This window comes from Pagrus major, chromosome 1 (genome assembly GCF_040436345.1).
Source record: "Pagrus major chromosome 1, Pma_NU_1.0".
NCBI lineage: Eukaryota > Metazoa > Chordata > Actinopteri > Spariformes > Sparidae > Pagrus > Pagrus major.
The window spans coordinates 13,957,876-13,978,139 of NC_133215.1; the positions used below are offsets into that span (position 1 = coordinate 13,957,876).

Sequence of the window (20,264 nt, forward strand, 5' to 3'; positions counted from 1 at the left end):
GCCTCGCAGACAGTGGCACGCTCTAATTGCCGTATTAGACGCCCCTTAACTATCTTGTCAGCTGTCAGACCCCGGCTCGTAAACAGAAGAGGTGCATTTGATATTTGCAATTGTTTATTTCCGCCTGCCGCTGTTAGCACTGCTGCATGGAGAGGTAATTAGGAAGGGGTTGTGTTTGTGTGACATCACACATGTGCTAAATTTGGGTACTGTAAATTAGAGTTTGTGCAAGGAGAGTTATATAAAAAGAAAAGTATTCAGTGGCAAAGTATCTGACAAGAGGAACTAAAAGTTAAGGTGGGGTGACAGACAAAGAATTGGACAAAAGTGACCAATGTGCAACATGATCAGGGCAGCAACTGAAGAATGTTTTCTACTAAAAATGAATCTTAAAAGATAAACTGTTTCTGGTCTATACGATGTCAGCCAATAGTAGTGTCAATTGCAATTTACAGAAGTTGAAAGGGAAGTCTTTATATTGCAAAACATTGCTTTTTTGTCCAGCCACTAGTCTACTAATAGCAGCTTTTCACATTTAAGAACCTAGAACGAGTGATTTTGTAGCATTTTTGCTTAGGAAATAACTTTCACAATGAATAAATGATCAAAATTGCATCAACTGGCATATAAATTAATCACCATTCTTTCAGCTCTGAACATTACTGAAGAATTGTATTTTTAGAGCAGAAGCAAAAGCAGTTTTCTGTCAATCCAGTGTTGTTTTAGTGGTATTTTAAGTTAAATACAGAAAACAATATTAGAACAAATTGGAGAAGAATATATCGTATTGAATCTGCTGATTGTAGGCTAGGTTGTGGGTATCATACATTACGACTGAATGTGACTTTATGAAAATGGATGTTGCTCCAAAGACATAGACCTTCTGAGTCTATCCTGTATCTGAAAGGTCACAGGTTTGACCCCAGCCACGGCCTTGAATGAGCGTTCGTGAACAGCCATGTCTGCTGCATAATGGTCCTTGAAGAGAGCGCTGAACTCACTTACTGCACGTTCCTCCGGATAAGGACGTCTGCTAAGTGTATAATGTATGTACACTCCAACTGACACATGGCGTATAATCCTCACACACGGTGAGGATTGCCACGGCTGCACCTGGAGAGCTTAAAAATGGTGTAAAGTCAAATAATCTGTCTCCTGTCTCGTTCGGTGTCAAACAGTGAGGTGACATGGTTAGAAGTGGCGTCATTTTGTGTTTAATCTTGGATTAGCCCATGTTCACTCTGACACCTCCAGTTACTAATCTGGTTTACAACACCTTAGGGCGAGCAAGGGGGGATTCTGATAGATTTTATGGCCCCTTAGTAGATTATGAGTGAGCTGAGTTTTATATCCTGAATAACAGGATATTGGTCTAATCCACAGACTAGGTTATGCTATTTGCTGTTAAACACCAGAACGTGCACTTGGGTCAATACTGGTGGGTTGGTGTGTGTCTTTACTGATCATGCATTGACCTCAGTTGTTTGACGTGAAGGCTGATCTGTGCTGCTGATCTTTTTCTATCTGTGAGGGCTGATTGACTGTGTCTGACATTGTGAAATAAAGGTTGCTGGACTCCAACCTACGACCCATTGTGTGCACGTCTGATGTCACATTATTGTCACACAGTGAGACAATATGAGATAACATATTTAGTGCTGATTGTAAATTCATAAAGTTAGACGCCTTGATAGTTTCTATGTCGCCGTCGTCCTCTTTTTGTCTGCCCTCACATTTTTCCTGACACATTTCCTGAGTTTAGGATTTTCCTGTCAAAATAAATAGGCAGCTACACACGGCAGTCACCTTGCACACTACACCCGATTTCCTGCCTCAAGCATTCCTGAAATTTTTGCTCTGCAATTTTAGTGATTACAGATTTTTTTTTTCTCTTTACAGCCTAAAGAATTAACACATAGGAAAAACCATCAGTCATTCAGCACTGACTCAACACCACATGTGCCAAATGTGAAATACTTTACCCTCATCATGTGGATTCACCGTTTATTTTGCCAAGTTATTAACTTTTTTCTTTCAGCCAGCGCACTTAGATTACAAGCTAATGTAAAGGAAATACAACATTTGATTTAAGAAAAGATACACAGGTTTTTTGAGAGTGATACAAGTGATTTTTTTCCCTTGCACTAGTCCTCCTACAGCTGCACAGTCCCTTTAGGCAGTTTAGGTTGCAGAAGTGTTACTATCTTTACTCACCAATTCATCTTGATAATGTAAAAAATGTCTGATAAACAAAGACCCGCCAATGCTTATTAAGATTCATGTTTCTCACTTCTTTTTCACTCTTTTCACTCCTTTTTCTTCTGTCTTCTTGTTTCTCTATGTCTGTGGGAAATTTACGGCTCCCAGCTGCTGCACTCATTCGGATGATGAAGCTGTACTCATTTGTGTGGATTTCTGTGTATATCATATATTTTATCCGCGCTGTACAATCTCTTTATTGTTTGAAGAACGTGAAACATCTTACAGGATCAAATGACCTCCTGCGAAATGTGCCTGAATTTTTGCTAGAGTCTTTAACAGCCCTCTGTGAAGGCTTAAGCCTCGGCAGACGATGCATTGTGCTGTACTGAGTTGCCCTCGTCAAGTCTGGACACTTAACCTCTCACTACTAAAAGCTTTCCGAGGTCAGACTAAGTGCAGCTCCAGTGTTGAGTAATGGAGCCTCAGTCAAAACAAGTAAAAATTTTTGTGTTTTCAGGAAGGGAAGTCCTTTGTCGCTTCACATGAACGTACCGTAAAGAGGCAGATTCACACGTTGGAATATAGTAGCAGTCGGGAAATTTGGTGTCTGAGAGTTATCACATTTCTACGTAACAGTTTACAGTATTAGGTAAAGATGCAACAATTAGTTGATTAAACAATTGGATGATCAAAATAAATTTAATTTCTAAATATTTTGTTCATCGTTTAATGGTTTCAGTCCTTTTTTTTAAAGCAAAAATGTAAAAAAAAAAATTGCTGGTTCCAAGGATTTGCAGTTTTTGTCATTTATGATATTAAAGGAAGAGTCTTTGTGCTTTGGCCTGTTGGTTGGACAAAAGAAGTACTTTGAAGACGTCACTTTGGGCTCTAATCGAGAAAATAATCAGCAGATTAATCGACAATAAAATGATGAAAATCATTAGTTGCACCCCTAGTATTATGTAATAACTATGTAATAATATGGCCCCATACTTCTTGCTTGTATTTGTGACTGGACGTTGATAACTGCTCTTTCCCAGCCTTCGCTTTGTTATCTCTCCTTTGTACTCGAGCTGTTATTGACGTGGATTTGTCTCTGTTTTTTCTCCTGTGTCTCTGCAGGCCATTCGCTGCACACTGGTGAACTGCACATGTGAGTGTTTCCAGCCAGGGAAGATTCACCTACGAACATGTGACCAGTGCAAACACGGCTGGGTAGCTCACGGTAAGCAGATTCATCATTAGACTAACTGTGGTGTATAAACTTAGTTGTTGTTCTTTATACAACTACCTCCTCTTGCTGTGGAGAAAATACAGGTCCTGACCTACATATCTGTACTCTCTGCTGTGTACACAAATTTACCACAGATGTCACCAGTATGGATGCATCCCACATCTTTCACAATTAGTATGTTTTACATTACTTTTCATTTACTGCAGATAGAAGCTTCTCTCTGTCTGTGGTGGTGAATGCATTCAAATTCAATTTTGACTCATTTTCCAGAGCAGAAGAAACTTTGTTGTTTTTGTTTGCTTCTGTATTTTTATGTTTCTTTCAAAGTCTTGTTTTTGCACCTTAGATCAAAAAAAGGGGGAAAAAAAGATCTCAGCCATGAGACAGATAGCGAAGCGAGAGACCACACGTTATGAGTTTTTCACGTGGGTATAAAAAATAGGGAGAGGAGGCAAAAAGTACAAAGAGAAGGAGGAGGGGGAAAAGAAAAAAGAAAACACCTGTTTGGCTTGCGTCCGCACAAGAGCGGGCCACGGGCCCTTCAGCGGATCGCACAGGACCCCATTGACTATTTTTTAATCTCTCCCTCTGAACTGTCAGGCACCCATCTCTCCTCTCCCCCCACCTTTCATTTCATGTCGGCATTGGCAAGGACTCTGACAAGTAGTTCTTCATTTTTTATTATGTTCGTGTCTGGCTGCGCTGTGTTGTCAGGCAAAGCCCTCGTCAGCAGGAAAAAGCCGTCCCAGGATCAGAGAGAGACCCAACCAGGTGTCACCCAGACAGGCAGGGAGAGAGGGGAGGGAGAGGGGGAGAGAGGGAGGTATGAGGTAAGGGAAGAGAGAGGGATTGAGACGGGGAGGAAGAATGAGAGAGTGGACCAGGTGTCGCCCAGACTGCCAGAGTAAAGAGAGAGGTGACTGAGGTTGTGATAGAAGGGGCAATAACAAATCCACCTGGCGGGTTTTTTCCCTGAGTTTTGCCTCTCAGGCAGTGCAGATAAAAATACTTCCACTTCCTTTGCATCAAACGATCTTAATAGAAAAAAAGAAAGTGCTGTTACTAGTAGATAAATGAAAATACAACATTATCATTACTTATCATATACTATCAGGTTTTCATCAAGGAAAGCTAACGTGTTTTTAGTGGGGTTACATAGCATTTCTATTTTATTTGTCTTTATAATACTATTATTTGAAAAGCACGATAACTAATTTAATATGTAATTTGCTACAGCTGATAAATATCAACACATATAAATACAGGAAATGGCACTTTTTACTTTTGATCAGCCACGGATAGAAAGAATTAAGATTTGAGAAGAGGCGAATAAACCTGAAGATGCAAGAGCAGCATAACTGTGAAAGAGCAAGAGATTAGATTAAATAGAAATAATGGCAGATAATTACATTAATGTCATTGCTTTTATCTGATTGATATGTTGTTATCAGCTAGCGCTGACTGTGCAGAAGCTCCTGAAGGAAGATTTGAGATGAGGAAGAAACTTGATAGACATTAACCGTGCCCTTGTGTGCGTGTCTGTGCATTTTCTTTTCTATCTCCCCTTGTCACACAGCTCTGGACAAGCTCAGCACCCAGCACCTGTACCACCCGACCCAGGTGGAGATCGTTCAGTCCAACGTGGTGTTCGACATCAGCAGCCTGATGCTGTACGGCACCCAGGCCGTACCTGTCAGGCTCAAGATCCTTCTCGACCGCCTCTTCTCCGTGCTGAAGCAGGAAGAGGTGCTACACATCCTGCACGGCCTGGGCTGGACCCTCAGAGACTACGTCAGGGGCTACATACTGCAGGTCAGTGACCAACATGCATGCTACAGCACCAAACACATGTAAAGCATCATATGGGTTTAGTGTAAATGTCAAGACCGGGTATTAGCCGCACTTACTCTCTGCTCACACACAAATGCAGCCCTCGCACATGCTTTCATATTTGCCAGCAATTTTTGGTGATTTTCTGAAAGTGGGGATAACGTCCACAGCGATCACTACCATTACTTTCTCACCAAGTGTATCTACAAATATCTCAGCCATTGCAGTTATTCTGAGAGGTATTGATCAAAAGCAGAATAGTGACAATCTAAGCCACTTCAGTCCCATTGCCCATCCATTTTCCTCACATTTTCCCTGCTGTTACTTCTACTTCAGTCTGCCCCCTTTTCCTGCCCTGTCAACACTATGCCCCTCTCCGCTGGAAAAAGGAAAGGAATGAAAAAAAAAAAAAAAGTGGAGAAAAATGTCACGCCAGCAAACTATAAAACCACTGTAGTGTGTTTCCTCTCTCCATCCATTCTTGCCTCCACCACCACCACCTCCTCCTCCTCCTCCCATATAATTGCAGTCAGACACATTTCTCAATCAAAGGTACAGAGGTTTTGGTGTTGAAACCCAAACCAAAGTGTTCCTGAATGAATTAGTTAAGAGCAAGTGAACATGTGCATGTGGTTAGTAGCTCCGTGTCCGTGTGTGTGCATGTGTGTGCGTGTGTGTGTGTGTGTCTGTGTATATATGTGTGTGGATCTGTGAACGCTTTACTCACAGAAGCTGTTTCCACATACAAACCACCCTCTCCTCACCATGCTGTTCCACTTACACACTCTTGGATCTCTAAACCATATACGCATACAGATAAGCACACACACACACACACACACACACACATACATTCAGACAAGTAACATGGAGCAACAGTTATATACAGTAGTAAACACAGGACTGCTGGTTCAGGATTAATTTAAAATGAAAGATTTGTGTGTGTATTTTAAAGACAGATTAAAAGTAAATGTTAGGAATATAAATATCTGAAAATTTGGCAAATTAAATGAATAAAATATAATAAAACCCCTCTCCAGTTATTATATTATATTCTTAATCCAGTAATATTAACACAATTTGTGAACTTCTTACATTAAAAAATGTTTTCTTAATTTTCTAATAAAATATTATTTTCCTTTTTACCACATCTGTGTAGTATATTTTTGATTCACTGATTAATGGTTCAAAGCAAAAAAATAAAAATAAAAATAAAAGCCAAGTTGACATCTTAAAATGTCTTGTTTTAGCCCAATCCCCCAAAAATATTCGATTTAAATATATGAATCACAGACAAGCAGCAAATCAGCAGAGGATATTTGCAATTTTTTCCTAATTAAGCAACTGAAATCATTGATTATGGCTCAGATTCTTTACTTATTGATTAATCGAGCTCTCAAAAACGTTCTCACCATTTATTTTGAATATTTTCCCTCAGAAACCAAAGTAAAACGCTCCAAATCTGCGGTGTGAGAAAGCCATGTTTTGAGTAACGGTTGGATCGCTGCGGTTCCCATAGTTGTTGTAGCCTCTGTGTTTATATCAGCTGGTTCTAATAGTCAGCTGGTGGGAGCACCGTTGCTCAACTGCTCAGCCTCATGTCACGCTACTGGCTAAATCCTCTAGATCTCCTCAGAAGGGCTTCAAAGGGGCCGCGGCCGCCGAGAAGCAGCCAGTCACTTAAGGACAGTAAGTAGTCATTGTACGGCCCTATTAGCCTGTAAGTAGCTATGAAATTCAATCATCTTCCCCGAGCCTCCGGGCAACGCTTTGTGTCAGGGGTGTGTTCCCCGCCACTACGCCGCGCTAAATGAGAGATAAAATGAGGAGAACAGTATAGCAGATGATAGGTAATAAGTTGTCTTTTTGATATTGATGTCAGGGGATATTATTTGATGATAATTTACTTTACCGTGATAGGAGCAGTCAGGCTTTCAAATGCTTACATGTACTGATTTAGGATTTAAATAAAAGTGTTTAGGCCACAGGAGTAATCATTTTAATTCCTATTTTAATGACATATGCTATAAATCACTATAATTATCCAGCAAATACATCCACTATTTCTGAATTATGTTCTAATGAAGCATCTCTTTACCATACATTCACATACTGGTTAGCACACTATGGCTCTCTTTGGTTTTCTTCCTTATATTCATCTACTTTTTATGTTTGAGATTGAGAGCAAAACCATTTCATCGAGTGCATGCGTGGGAGTTTGGTGCATTATTTTTGCTGGGTGTCAGTGTGTTTGGGTGTCAGTGATGCGCCAGAGAACTCAGGACACTGAGCTGACAGAGTATACCTGCAGCTCCTCTGATGCCTGACCAGGGAATGTATGCAGTGCAGGGGGACGGAAAACACACACACTTATATTTCACCAAACGCATAGAGAAAACCCCCGAAAACACAGATGCTTCAATATTCTGTCTTCACCTACACATCCCCTCTCTATTTAATACTATAAAGAGAACGGTCTGAACCTGCTTTATATAAAAACTGCCATGGTATAACTTCTGTTATACCATGGGATTTGGCACAAATAACTAGTGACTTATTAGTGTGCATATTAGTAGCATATTTGCCCATATGAGCAAGATATATTAAGGTCGTTTATCAATAAGTAGTAATCAGGAAGTTATTGATGAAAAACTCTTAGTTTATGGCCTGGTTGTTGAAGTAGAAGGAGAATAAGGCATTAATAAGTGCTTTATAATGACTAATAAAGAGCCAATATGCTGCTAATATGCACACTAATACTCAACTAGTTAATGGATAATAAAAAATATGCCATTTTATTCATAAAGTGCCATATCACAACCGAAGTTATCCTCAGTTTTCCCTCAATAACTTCTTACTTATTGCTTATTGATAGTAGCTAAGTAAGGTTTTGTAAATGAATCATGATCGTAATATACTCTGCTCAGTATAGGTCTTATATTAGTTGTAGCACTCTTAGTTAATGGCCCAGTAATTGTAGGATACAGTCGTGCAGAATAAGGTATTAAAAAGTGCTTTATAATAACTAATTAAGAGCCAATATGCTATTAATATGCATGTTAATAAGCAACAAGTTAATAATTAATATGATTACGGAGCTGTTGGAAACAGTAAGATTTCATTGCTGACTTTAATTGAAGTGAATGCCAGTGTTTGTGGCACCCACTGACCTGCCTCCCACCTGAGGAAATGGTCACCCTAATTCACTCTGCAGCACTTCTTATCATCATCTCTATTCATCTGGTTTTATTCTTTATTCCTCTTGAGGAGGATATTTAGGATTTCTTGCTCACCTGCTCTTTTTCTGCACATGTAGACGGAGTGAGCCAACACTTATGTACAATAATAACCAGGAGCAAGTCACTCATGTTAATCCAGGTTCATCCGTTGACATTTCCACAGTAGCACCAGTGCATTTAGGGCAATTATTATCTGCAGAATAGACTCATATTCATATGTCATCATTGTCTTTTTAGTTCTAATTCACAGACGGAATTAATTTATGTCAACACCCGTGAAAAACTTTGCCCTCCTCTGTCCTCTCTGCCATCCACCGCAACAAAACAAATACGACGTAGAGGTGTGACTAAACATGCATACTCTCTGCAATTTACCTTTGTAATAGGCTCCTTAAACCGAAGAAATTAATCGATATTATTAAAAGCTCAGTGGCTCATCTAGTGGTTGGAATTTTGATTTGTAAAGGAGAGGAATTATACATGACATCAATAACCATTAAAATGAACGATTGTCTTTCTCTCTTCTTTCATCCCTCTAATAAACCTTTTGTAGCCTGACCTTCAGTCCACAAACTGCTCTCTTATAGCATTCACACACCGCAAAGCCGCATATTGTTCCATAAATGTGTGCGCGCAGGTTTATGTGTGAACATAATGAGTTGAGATTTATTTAAGTTCCCAATAAACAAGCTCTCGCTGCCAGGCAAACCAAAGGCAAGTAACTCCCTGTCATCACATTTTCAAGAGTTTAAAAGTTATTTAATGATCTTTGCAACGTCTCTTACCTCTAGCTGGCTCGTGTTCTGAAATATTTCATAGATTATTCTGAAAACTCAAAAAGCCCATTTTCTTTGTAGAACTTAATATATTGTTGGTTGGATCACTTTTGTTAGCAAAAATGGGATCTGCTGCCTCATTTGTAGGATCAGTTTATCTAACCCATTGTTACTAATATTCAACGAAAAATGAATTAAGTTACACTTATTATCTTAGTATGATACCTAGCAAACAGCATTTTATATCTGTCTTTCTGACTCAGCTTTAAATATTAAGTACTTCGGTAGGTGCTTCGTTTAATGTAGCTTCTATTGTGTTTCTATGCATCCTAAAAACTCTGCATATACCCTACCTAAAAAAAACAAAAAACTAGCAGCGGGAAGTAGCATTTTGATACCTTTTTCTGTAGAAAGTAAATCAATTTTTCACATTATCTACCAGTTTCAAAAGAGTTGTGTGAGCTCACCTTTTATTCTCAACAAGGTTTTCCGCCTGATAGTGACGACTGAGAGTCATGAGTCTTTTACCCTTTACACCACTTTATTTCTTTGCTATTTCTCCCCTATCCCCCTGACTTCAGCGTCAATCTGAAGCATTATGTGAACAACACAGACACCTTTATTCATCGCCAGAATTCCTTGCCCTTCACTCTGGCAGGACTTTTTACTTTCTCCCCTCCTCAGCCCTTCATCCCTCTCTCCCTTCCTCCCTCTACTCATCCCTCTCTCTTCTCCCATGGTTGTTTCCAGACAGACCCACAGCCAATGTGCACCAGATGCCCCCCCGCCACCCCCACCCCATCCCGGCAGCCTGTCACTGCTCACCCCTCTGTTCGATACAGACAGATGGAATTGCTATCAGTACTGGTTTCTCTCTGCCTGTCTCAGCCTCTGTCTCCCACACTCCACGCTGTCTATTTTGTCTTTCCTTTTTCTTATCCCTTACCAAGTGAAAAATAAGTAGAGAGAGAGAATGAGTGGAAAGAGAAAGAGAGAGCGAGAGACACAGGCTTTTCAGCCAACATATGGGCTGAAGCCCAGGGTTTTCCTGAGCGACATTCTCAGTAATGTTCTGTCCTTGTAGAACATTGGGCTGCCTCCACTTTTATGAGATGTGGTTTTCCTGACTCCACACGGCTTCCAGGAGACCCAGATGGAACCGCTAACAACCCCCACCACCGCCACGCAACCACACACACACACACATACACACACACACGCTGTACACACACAAACAGTCTTAACCCTAATTGCGCACACACTCGGAGGAATGCTTATTCAAACTATCAGATGCGCACACACACGGCCACGAAAGCACAGTACCTCGATAACCCTCCAACACGGGCTTTGTTTCAGTGGCAGATGCCTGAGCATAAAACAATCTCCTTTAATTTCTGTTATTTATCTGCTTATTTGGCAAATATATTCTTTCTCTAATGAGCATGAAGAAGGGAAGTAGTTTTTAGAGCACTTGGAAGGCCGCAGGAGGGCCATGCTCGTATTTAAAAAAACTTGTGACTGTAATGTTGTACATGTGTACTTACACATGTGGAATATGAGATGTAATTACATGGATTAGGGTGCAACAGCGTTTGTGTAAGACAGGAAACCATTTCCAGTTGCAGGTGGGTCCTGAGGCCTTACTGAAGGTACCACTCGGCTTCTCTATAGTGTAAAGGTATTTATTGAGTTAGAGTCACATTTCAAAATGTCTTCTTCTTCTTTCTTTGCTGTCCCTCCCCTCTCCCTCTCTTCGTTTTCTGTCTCTCACTCTGTCAACTGTGAAGGGCACCATATCTCTTGATCCTCGCCTAAGAAACTTCCATTTTAGGTAGTCGGGCTCCGTGCAACAACATTTTTTGGACACAATCCCCTTCTCCAATCTCCTCCATACGGCACACTTGTAACCCCTATTTTCCTCCTGTCCTCCTCCTCCACCCTCCATCACCTCCCAGTGCCTCCCCTTTCTCTCAGAACCTGTTTTCTGTTATCACTACTTAATGCCTCACCCTGGGAGATGGACGGGGGAGAGAGCGTTCTCCTAAGGTGGAAATTCTTACGTTCATATGGTTATGATTTGGTGGGGAGGTCAGGCTCGATTTTTGCTGGAAGGCTTACGGTTGGCTCTGTGCTGGCCGTGCTGGGCTCCAAGCACTTCAAAGAGGGCCGGTGTACTGAATCAAGGTGATTCTCACCCCCCCCACACCACCCTGCACACACATGCACACACATGCACACACATGCACACACATGCACACACATACACACACACTTGTCCTGCCTAGTGCTCTTAAGGGTGTCTTCTCCCTTCTTTTACTCAATCGCTCACTTCTCAGTAAGCTCGAGATAAAAGGATGTGATTTCAGATTAGAGGATCAGTCAGCGAGAGTTGGAGGAGCATTATCAGCAAGGCATTAAAACCATTTGATAACATATTTTAGAAAAAATGCTGCTTTATCAACATGAAATATTAAATCCAGCATGCTTTTATAACACAATAAACAATCTATAAACCATGTAATGTTTTACAGAAACGGTGCGCCTCTTCACTGTCACTTTTCTCACAGCCTCCCTCCAAAGCTCACAGCCAGCTCCTTACACAAGTGCTGCCCGTGCCAAATCCTCAGTCCCTCGCTTTTGAATCCTGAACCCGAGCCTCAAATGAATTCAAGCTGGAGAAGCAAGGTTACGAGCAGGTTACATTGTATGCAGGAATTTGGGAAATAATTCCCCTTATATTGGATTTGGAAGGTAGTCTGAATTTTACCATAGATTCGACAAGGCCTCACAAGCTGCTGCAAGTATAATAGTGATAAATAATATTATGAAACCAGTTTGTCTGTTTCGTTTTGTAAACTCATGACACCTTTGCACGTGCTATCAAGTGGAGGTTGAGAAGAAAATAGCTCCTCAAAGAGGAGGACTGCAGAGGCAAGATAGAAGTGTGAACCATTGTGTTTGCGTGCCATGTATTCACATCTTTTAATCATGCACCATCTTAGTTTTTAATGTCATCGCCCTCTTCTTTACGATTTCTGTTCTGTCCATGTGTGGTCATTTTCACGCTCTCACAGCTCGACTTGTCTAACGCTTCTACCGCTGCCTCAACTGTCACTTCTGTCTCTCGGTATTAAGGATGTTTTCTCAGTGTGTGTACTCTGGCCTTAGCTGTTATGAACCACAGTACTGTGCTGTGTTGTGTTCTTTATCTTTACACTGCTTTTTTTTTTTTTTCAAGTGAGACTATTGCTCCAGTAACAACATTCAACACTGTGACGCGCTCTTCTCCTTCCTCTCGCTCTCTTTCAAATACTCAAATCAAACACTCGCTGTGGTTCAGCTCTTTCCCATCTGCCTCATAAATGTTTAGTGTCACCTGGCTTTTTACTAACTGCACACACACACATATACACGCACAGCATGCAGTGAAAGACAAGTATGATTTTTCACTCAAAGATGAACATTGAATCATTTTATTTCAGGAGTCATTCACTGATAAAAAACATATTTTTTCCCTTAAATATTACTACATGCAGAGCAGTTCATATACCGCAGTCTAGGATCATGGATGCTGCATCACAGAATGTGATAAAAAGCCAATACACACGACAATTTCTTCTCAAGAGACACTTAAGTAATTACACCACATTCGGAAATTCCCTTTAATGCATCCATTACATGCTCGGTGGTCACATGTATATTTCAAAATGTTATTTTAACTTACGATGAGTGACCCCCCCATATACCCATATATGGTCAAATTCAAACATCATGAATATATCATGCCATAACGTATGGGAGTGAGAGGTGTGTGTGTGTGAGTGTGTGAGTGTGTGTGTGTGTGTGTGTGCAGGGGGCGTTTTAATAAAATCTGATTGGGGAGTTAACATGCTGTGCAGGGCAAACATGGGAAGTGAAAACGATATGTTTAACATACATGGTCAGGTCTAGGGGCTCCCATGGGATCCTAGTAGGGGTTTGATCAAACTCCACTCCACTGGGCTTCACACACACAGTATATGAGCGCCACCTTCTTACCCATTTCCCTCTTAAATCCCCATGATAAGGCTGACTTCAAAGCCTTGCAGCCAATCCTACAGCTTTAACCCGAGATGCTGGCTTGATTCACTGGCTGCATCTCTTCCCATGGCCCCCACCACACCCCGACACCCTCACACACACACAACCTCACTCACATTCAATCTATATCTGTGAAAAGCTGCCTGCTATCTCTGTCCAGCTCACAGTGTCTCCAAATCTAAGCGCAGAAAAGGAGCCACCAGTGCTTTTCTTCTCTGCTCTAAGTTCCACTGGCATGTCATGATTAGAGTAAAAAGGAATATTCTGCCTGTAATAATGGGGTCTCCTCATCCCCCCATCACCCAGTTCCTCTCTCCTCTCCGCCTGCTCCATGTGATATGCATTACACTGATCAGTGTAATGGGATCTCTGGTTCTCTCACTGCACATTTGCCTTTCTCTTTTTACCCAGTGTCCATGCCCCCCGGAGAATTCCCTCAACAGGTCCTCGCTGCCACCCTGGTGTGGCTGAAGCTCCCCAGGAGAGGCTCTCATAGTCAGCCACGCACCCTAATTGAAACTGGAAATGTGCCAGCCTGCTTATCAGGAATTTTTATTTACCTCTGCCAGACTCTGCCCTCTTTAACTTTTCAAAGAGGGCTGTGTTATAATTGCCTCCTCAAACAGAATCCCTCTCTTTCTGTCGGCATCCCTCGCTCCATATATCCTTTTTCATAAGTTATAATATCCTGTCTCGCCTGCGCTGGAAGGAGGAAATGGCTTCTGAATTCTGAAGTGCTTTTCAGGGGGCTACGGGGGTTTGTTGCCACGGAGGGAAATTGAATTTTACTTCAAGGTCAGCGACACTAATGACGGTGTGGGAAGGTGTTGATCTCGTACAGCTCTGGTTTGTCTAGCAGCACCCCGCTGTATCGATCGGCACGGGAGATTCTAGTCCTGTATCGATTGTCACACTGAATTGTTTGGGAGTGTTGTGGAAATCACCAGTGTGTTATAAGTGGTGATTTGGGACTGTAGCGACTCTCAGGGGTCAGCGAGTATAGATAGAAAAACAGATGACTGCTTTGAGCAAAAGGAACACTGACAAATGTATAGAGTCTCCCAAATCGGCTGCAGATGATAGTAGATACAGTACATAAATGTCCTGAACTGCTCCCCCACACCATGACTGATGCTTAATATAGCTGTTGGAAGTGCTCATACACTCTAAACACCACTTGAGAATTGTGCGCGCACGCACACACACACACACATTTATACACAGGATACCTTCCCAGGCTCAACAAATATAACCACCCATACGTACACACATACAGAGAGAGAGAGAGAATTTTAACCAATCACTTTCATGATTCACTGCTGCTTGTATGCAAGATGGTTAGTTATGGGTAGGTGCCCTGCGGTGTGAGTGAATGTGTGTCACTTCCCCCACAAATGGAAACATTTAGACACTGAAGTGTGTCCTGAGGTGAGAGCTGTAGAAGCTCTCACTCATAAAGTAGCGGGGAGGCAGCCTGTGGAGGAAATGAGCTAGGCAGACTGGTGGAGGGAGAGGAACGTGACACACACCGAAGGACCTCACACACACACACACACACACACACACACGCTGGTGAACCACACACCGGTGACTGCTGCTGTGGTTGTGCTTTGCACCGTGTCTATCACCGTCTCGTTTTTCGCCAGAGCCTCCAGCTGTGTTTGACTTCCTGTTCTTCTACGTGATGTTGTGGTGACATTGGCAGAAAGGACACAGCCGGTACTGTGCCTCCATGTTGTGTGGTAGTGGTTAAAAGGTTCACTGACCCCACCGTGAACCAACACCAGTGCTGAGACACCTGCAAGTCCACCGCAGAATACCAAATAATGTGGGATGGTTGCTGAAACATAATGGAGCTTCTCAGTTTAAGTGACTCCTTATTTTAAATTCCACTTTTTTAGCGATTTCTAAACACGTCAACACCATACCAGCTCACTCACTTGTTGTATAGCCCCATCTCTTATGCTTCTACTCACTTTTCTTCTCCCTCTCCTCTTTCGTTATTCCCACTCTCCGACGTGTTGTGCATGAGCGCCGTTATTAAGCAGGATGACCTGTCATGCAGGTGTGAGGAGAAGGTGATGACTTCCCCCGCCCCTCCACACATCCTCACTCTCCCTCTCTCTTCCTCTGTCTGTGGTCTAAAGAAAGACGCTGCCTCTCCTCTACCAATTGGTCTGGCTTCACTTCACCTCAGACAGGAGAGGGTAGGTGGACAGAGGGGTTAGGGGAGAGAAGGAGGAGGTGATGAGTAGGAAGGGGGAAGCGGAGTGAAGCCTCAGTGTTCTCCGAGGAGGACCCGAGAAACTTCAAAGTCAGTCGGATTCCGTGGTAGGTCAGCCTGTTTTTAATGGTGATTAGTATTAGCATGCGTTGCGAGCTTAAAGACATTTTTTGTTTGTTTGTTTGTTTTTATCCCCAACCATGCCAATAAACAATCAGTGCATTAAGTGGCGAGCAAATGGAATCAATTCATCCAGTTTTGCGCAGATGAGTGCAGAAAACGAGGCGTGAAGCAGCCGCTCTCTGTGTTTGGAGTGGCTAATTAGGAGCCCATTACAGGGCATCTCAGCATGGTGCTACCCTGATTGTTTATTAGAATTTCACTAAGGTGAAGGAGAACGGGAGAGAGAGAGAAAGAAAAGGGGACTAATAGTAGTAATAAATGGATAATAAATGGATACCTAACGGAGACACACACACACACACACACACACACATGCAGCCTTGGTGAATGCCAGCCCCTGGGCCTCCTACAAAAAGGGCTCTTGTAAAAGTGGGGGAAAAAAGAAAAATCTCTACCAGCCCCGTGCATATGCTTGGCTCCGTCCTCTTAAAGACTGTCTTATTAAATGGGTAAGTGGCTGAGTGCTGGGACCACCAAGTGCGCCGTGCTGTCACTGGCACACTGCTCTCTGTGGGCTGAGTGCTGAAGGCGTAGACAGGATATGATATAGAGTCACAAGAAATGATGGTTTAACACTCGATGATACATCAGTTCCCAGCACTCGCTGCTCAGCCTGCGAGTGGCATTTCTGAGACTTCTCTCGTCCTGGATTTTGTTGTGGAAGATGCAGAGCTCAGTTATAGCCTCCCACAACACTGCCTTGAAAGTGTGTGTATGTGTGTATCTGTGTGTGTTGGAAGGCAAAGGCAGTAATCAACAAAGACAACAGGGCCTTCTGAAGAGCGAAGATCAATAGACTGCTACAGGTGACTGACCTCAGTGAGCGCAGACACATGCATGCAGGATAACCACACAAACACACACAATCAGGCGTAGGCACATGCACCAGTAAGTACTTGTGGCATGCTCTCCTCTGTGCTGTCTCCACCTAACCTCTGGTTTACACTGTATGTGTGTACATATACACACACAACCAAGTATTACTCTCATCTTCAGGATCTAAGGCTCAGTGCCAACTGGCGCTTTGGTGCCAGGCACTGCCTTATCACCTCCCCGGCACACGCACGCGTGCACACACACACATACTTGCATTCTTACTCACATGTGCACTTTAAACAACCTTGTTGCCAGTGTTTGTGCACAGGCACTCACACACAGTCGTACATGATGATCTACCCTCCACATAAACAAAGATAAGAGCAGGAACGGTCAGCGCAAGGCCCCAAGAGGTACAAAGCTATTACTGGGAGACCACAGTCGCGTGCCTGCCTGTGTGTGTGTGTGTGTGTGCGTGCAGTCACATTTGTGTTTATGCAGGGCTAGTTGCAGAGCAGAATTATGTGCGTCACCACCATTTGCCAGCCTCGCAGCACAAACCGCTGCTAAGTGCTTAACGGGAGACTGCCACTGGTAGCGCAAGGTGTTGAACTCCTCGCTGACTTCCTGTCAAAGGCTTTGCCACCAGCCGTCACTGTGTAGAGACTCAAAAGTGATCTGACAATATAATCACAGCAAGTCACTGAACAAGGTGCCAAAGTGCCCTGACAATTTGACAATGACTTTGTCAGCTTGCAGCGTCTCACATGGAGCATTGAATCACACCTTTGTTGAGCAGTGCGGCCTGTTTAGGTATGGGGTGTGCTGTCTCCGTCTTGATCCCTGACAAAAATCCAGCCCATTGAGGTGACACAGTACAAAGCGTTTTCTCACTTTGCCAAGCTGACAAACCTAATTACCGTGGTAAAATTCCTGGGATCAGTCCTAGATCAAGTCTCCTTAGTACTGTGAGCTACACACCCAGTGTCCCTCAGGAGAGGAATTCCATTGATTTCCCAGATTCCCAGATCTGAACACAGAACTCCAAGCTTTGTAATTACTCACTGAATTTCCCATAGTGTTACCTTCAGGGTTATAGCAATTATAGGCTAGAAAATATATGTTTTGCTCGTTGAGTGAGGTGAAGTCTCATTACCCATTTATTAGCTTTAAAAACCTCGAGGCAGCAGCACAAACTGCAGTAAAAGTTTGCCCGTGGTGACATCTATGACTCAACTTGCCATTTATTAATGTTTCAAGAGGTTTTTACTGGACCGTATTCTATACAAAAATCAACCTCTTTTCAACACAGTATGATTTGAAAGCTAAAAATAGACAGTTTCAGGCACTTTCCTCTGGCGGGGTGACAGAAGTTCGCCTTCGCGTAGCAGTGGAATGAATTCCTCAGCATTATGACCACATCAGTTCCTTCAGCTCTTTGAAATAAATGCAGGACAGAGTGTGTTGTTATCAGAGCGTAGGCTCAGCCACCTTCTCCCTTTATGGGCATGTTTCGCTAATCTTGCTACTGGCCTCTGCTTTTTTTAAGTCGAAACAGGTGTTGCACTTATAACGCAGTCTCGTATTAGCGCGAGCACCTCAGCTCATACTCCTCCAAGGGTCGTGTTTTCTTTGCAGATTCCTTTCTTGGCTGCAAGACCTACACCTTGTTTCATATGAGTTAGAGACTTGAGGACGAGAGTCATTAAAGCTATTTGGATACGGGTGTAATTTTGAGATGGACTTGCTAGGGGTCAGATATACTTGTTACAAGCCCTGTCGATGCTTCAAAAAGAAATGACAGATTCATGTGTTGGCACTAAACCTTGACTGGTTTAAGTCACGTCCATTGTGAGTCACAACTCATCAGTTCTGTTTTTGCCATCCACTGTGTGCGTGTCAGTAGGTAGGTGAGTTTTATTGTCTGCCTTAAAATAAAAAAGCGATATAAAGTAAAAATCAATCTGGCACAAGACCGAGCAAAGGTTTCTGCTTTGGTCCCTTCAGCCACCCTCCTCTCTGCCTTTTTCTTCCATTTTCATGTCTAAGGATAGAGAGATTAAAGGGAGGCCATGTCTCAACCCTGAAGAACTGCCATCACTCAAAGATGAGCAGTGCCAAGCTCCTCTCTCTCTCCTGCTCTCTTTCTCTGTCTCTCTATCTGCTGGATACACAACATCCCCTGGTGCTCTTTGGCCCTTCTCTTCATCCTCAACCCACTCGCACACACATCACACCCATGATTTACTGTCACACACTCATATATGTGTGTGCGCCTGAATGCATGCGTGTGCACACATGTGCTCTGTCTGCATGGCAGCGGCCACATCAAATACACTAAAGCAGCACTCCTCTGAGACATTACCCCATCCATTCTCATTCCCCCATAGTGATTCCAATACAGAAAAAAGTCAACATTTCAAAACCTGAAGAAATTAATAAATAAAAGTAAAGGCAGACTACATCTGGCACAATGTCTGTACTTAAGGTTTCCAAGTATGTGTCTGGGGAGGAGATCTGGTGGGACGGAGCCCGAGTCGGCTTGGAAGCAGTAGAAACGGATGTCACACTGGAAATTTATACGGTGCGGTTCAGGGAGCAACGGCTGTAAATTGACAAGTGATGCTTGTGAGCAGCGTTACCCGTCTGTTTCCCTTTCTCTCATCTTCTATCTTTTTCCGCTCATCTTTTCTTCTCTTAGCGTAGCTGTTACTTCTTACATCTGTGCTCGCCCCGAGCATTATTGTTAACGGGTGAGAGATACAAAAACAAGCCAGGAGACTAAAAGGGGAAAAGGTAGCTGTGCGAACAGAGACATGGGAGAAAATGACTTGTGTTCGCTTTGTAACATGAAATAGTGACAGACAAAAAATGTACTACATCTGAAGCCAATGTATTTAATCTTTAAGCAATGTTTTGCCTGGATGAATATGACCCTTAAGTCCTGTTTTGGCAGTGATGAGAAGGATGAAATGAGGGGGAACTGTACAGCATCAACAGAAAAAACCTGAAAATGTCTGAAAACAGTGCGTTTTTTAAATTGTATGCCCTCTTACCAACATTAAAGATAATCCCTGTCATTTCTTCCTGGAAAAATGTTTAATATGGCCCAGGCTATTAGCCACAGTATTGAGTTTGTGCATGTGTGTGCGCGCCTTGGTGAACCTGCGTGCAGCCCGGCATGTGTGTGTATCTGTGCTATAGTTTGATCGGGTCATTCTACTGTATAAATGTCTCTAATGGCAGCACTCTTTTTAATAATGCAGGATCCCTTTTTCTCTGTCCCTCCTCCCCATCACATCATGTTTGGAGTGACAGCCACATGAGCCACCATCCCCATCCCACTCTGCCTACAGTAGGTCACCTAGACACACAGAGAGAGGAGCCCGAGCAAAGATCATAGGACTGGAATATGATGCTGAAAGAGGTGCACACAAAGAAGAAAGGCAATTCACCACATGCAGTAATTTAGCAAATTAAGACATGTTTAGAGTCCAAAGACAGCATGCACTCTAAAAATGTCTCAATTGTGCCAAAATGATTCACCAAATTTAGGATTCGACGTGAGATTTTAAAGTTAAGTAAAGGTTAAAATCTAGAACAAAGAATGACTCAATTTATAGAAGCATGTTTCTAAATACAATTAGATTTTTTTAGACTTTTACAAAAGAACGCCTTTG

At 42.6% G+C, this 20,264-nt stretch overlaps 2 protein-coding genes across 2 annotated transcripts in view; both read left to right on the forward strand.

Annotated features, from left to right (window-relative positions):
• The window catches only part of uso1 (USO1 vesicle transport factor), a 412,569-nt gene that overhangs the window by 391,576 nt on the left and 729 nt on the right, over nt 1-20,264 (forward strand). The window lies entirely within an intron of this gene.
• bnc2 (basonuclin zinc finger protein 2) overlaps nt 1-20,264 on the forward strand; it is a 91,371-nt gene that overhangs the window by 45,423 nt on the left and 25,684 nt on the right. Inside the window, exons 2-3 of the mRNA XM_073465565.1 lie at nt 3,325-3,427; nt 5,013-5,248. Coding sequence (XP_073321666.1) covers nt 3,325-3,427; nt 5,013-5,248 — 339 coding nt within the window. The remainder of the gene's footprint in view (nt 1-3,324; nt 3,428-5,012; nt 5,249-20,264) is intronic.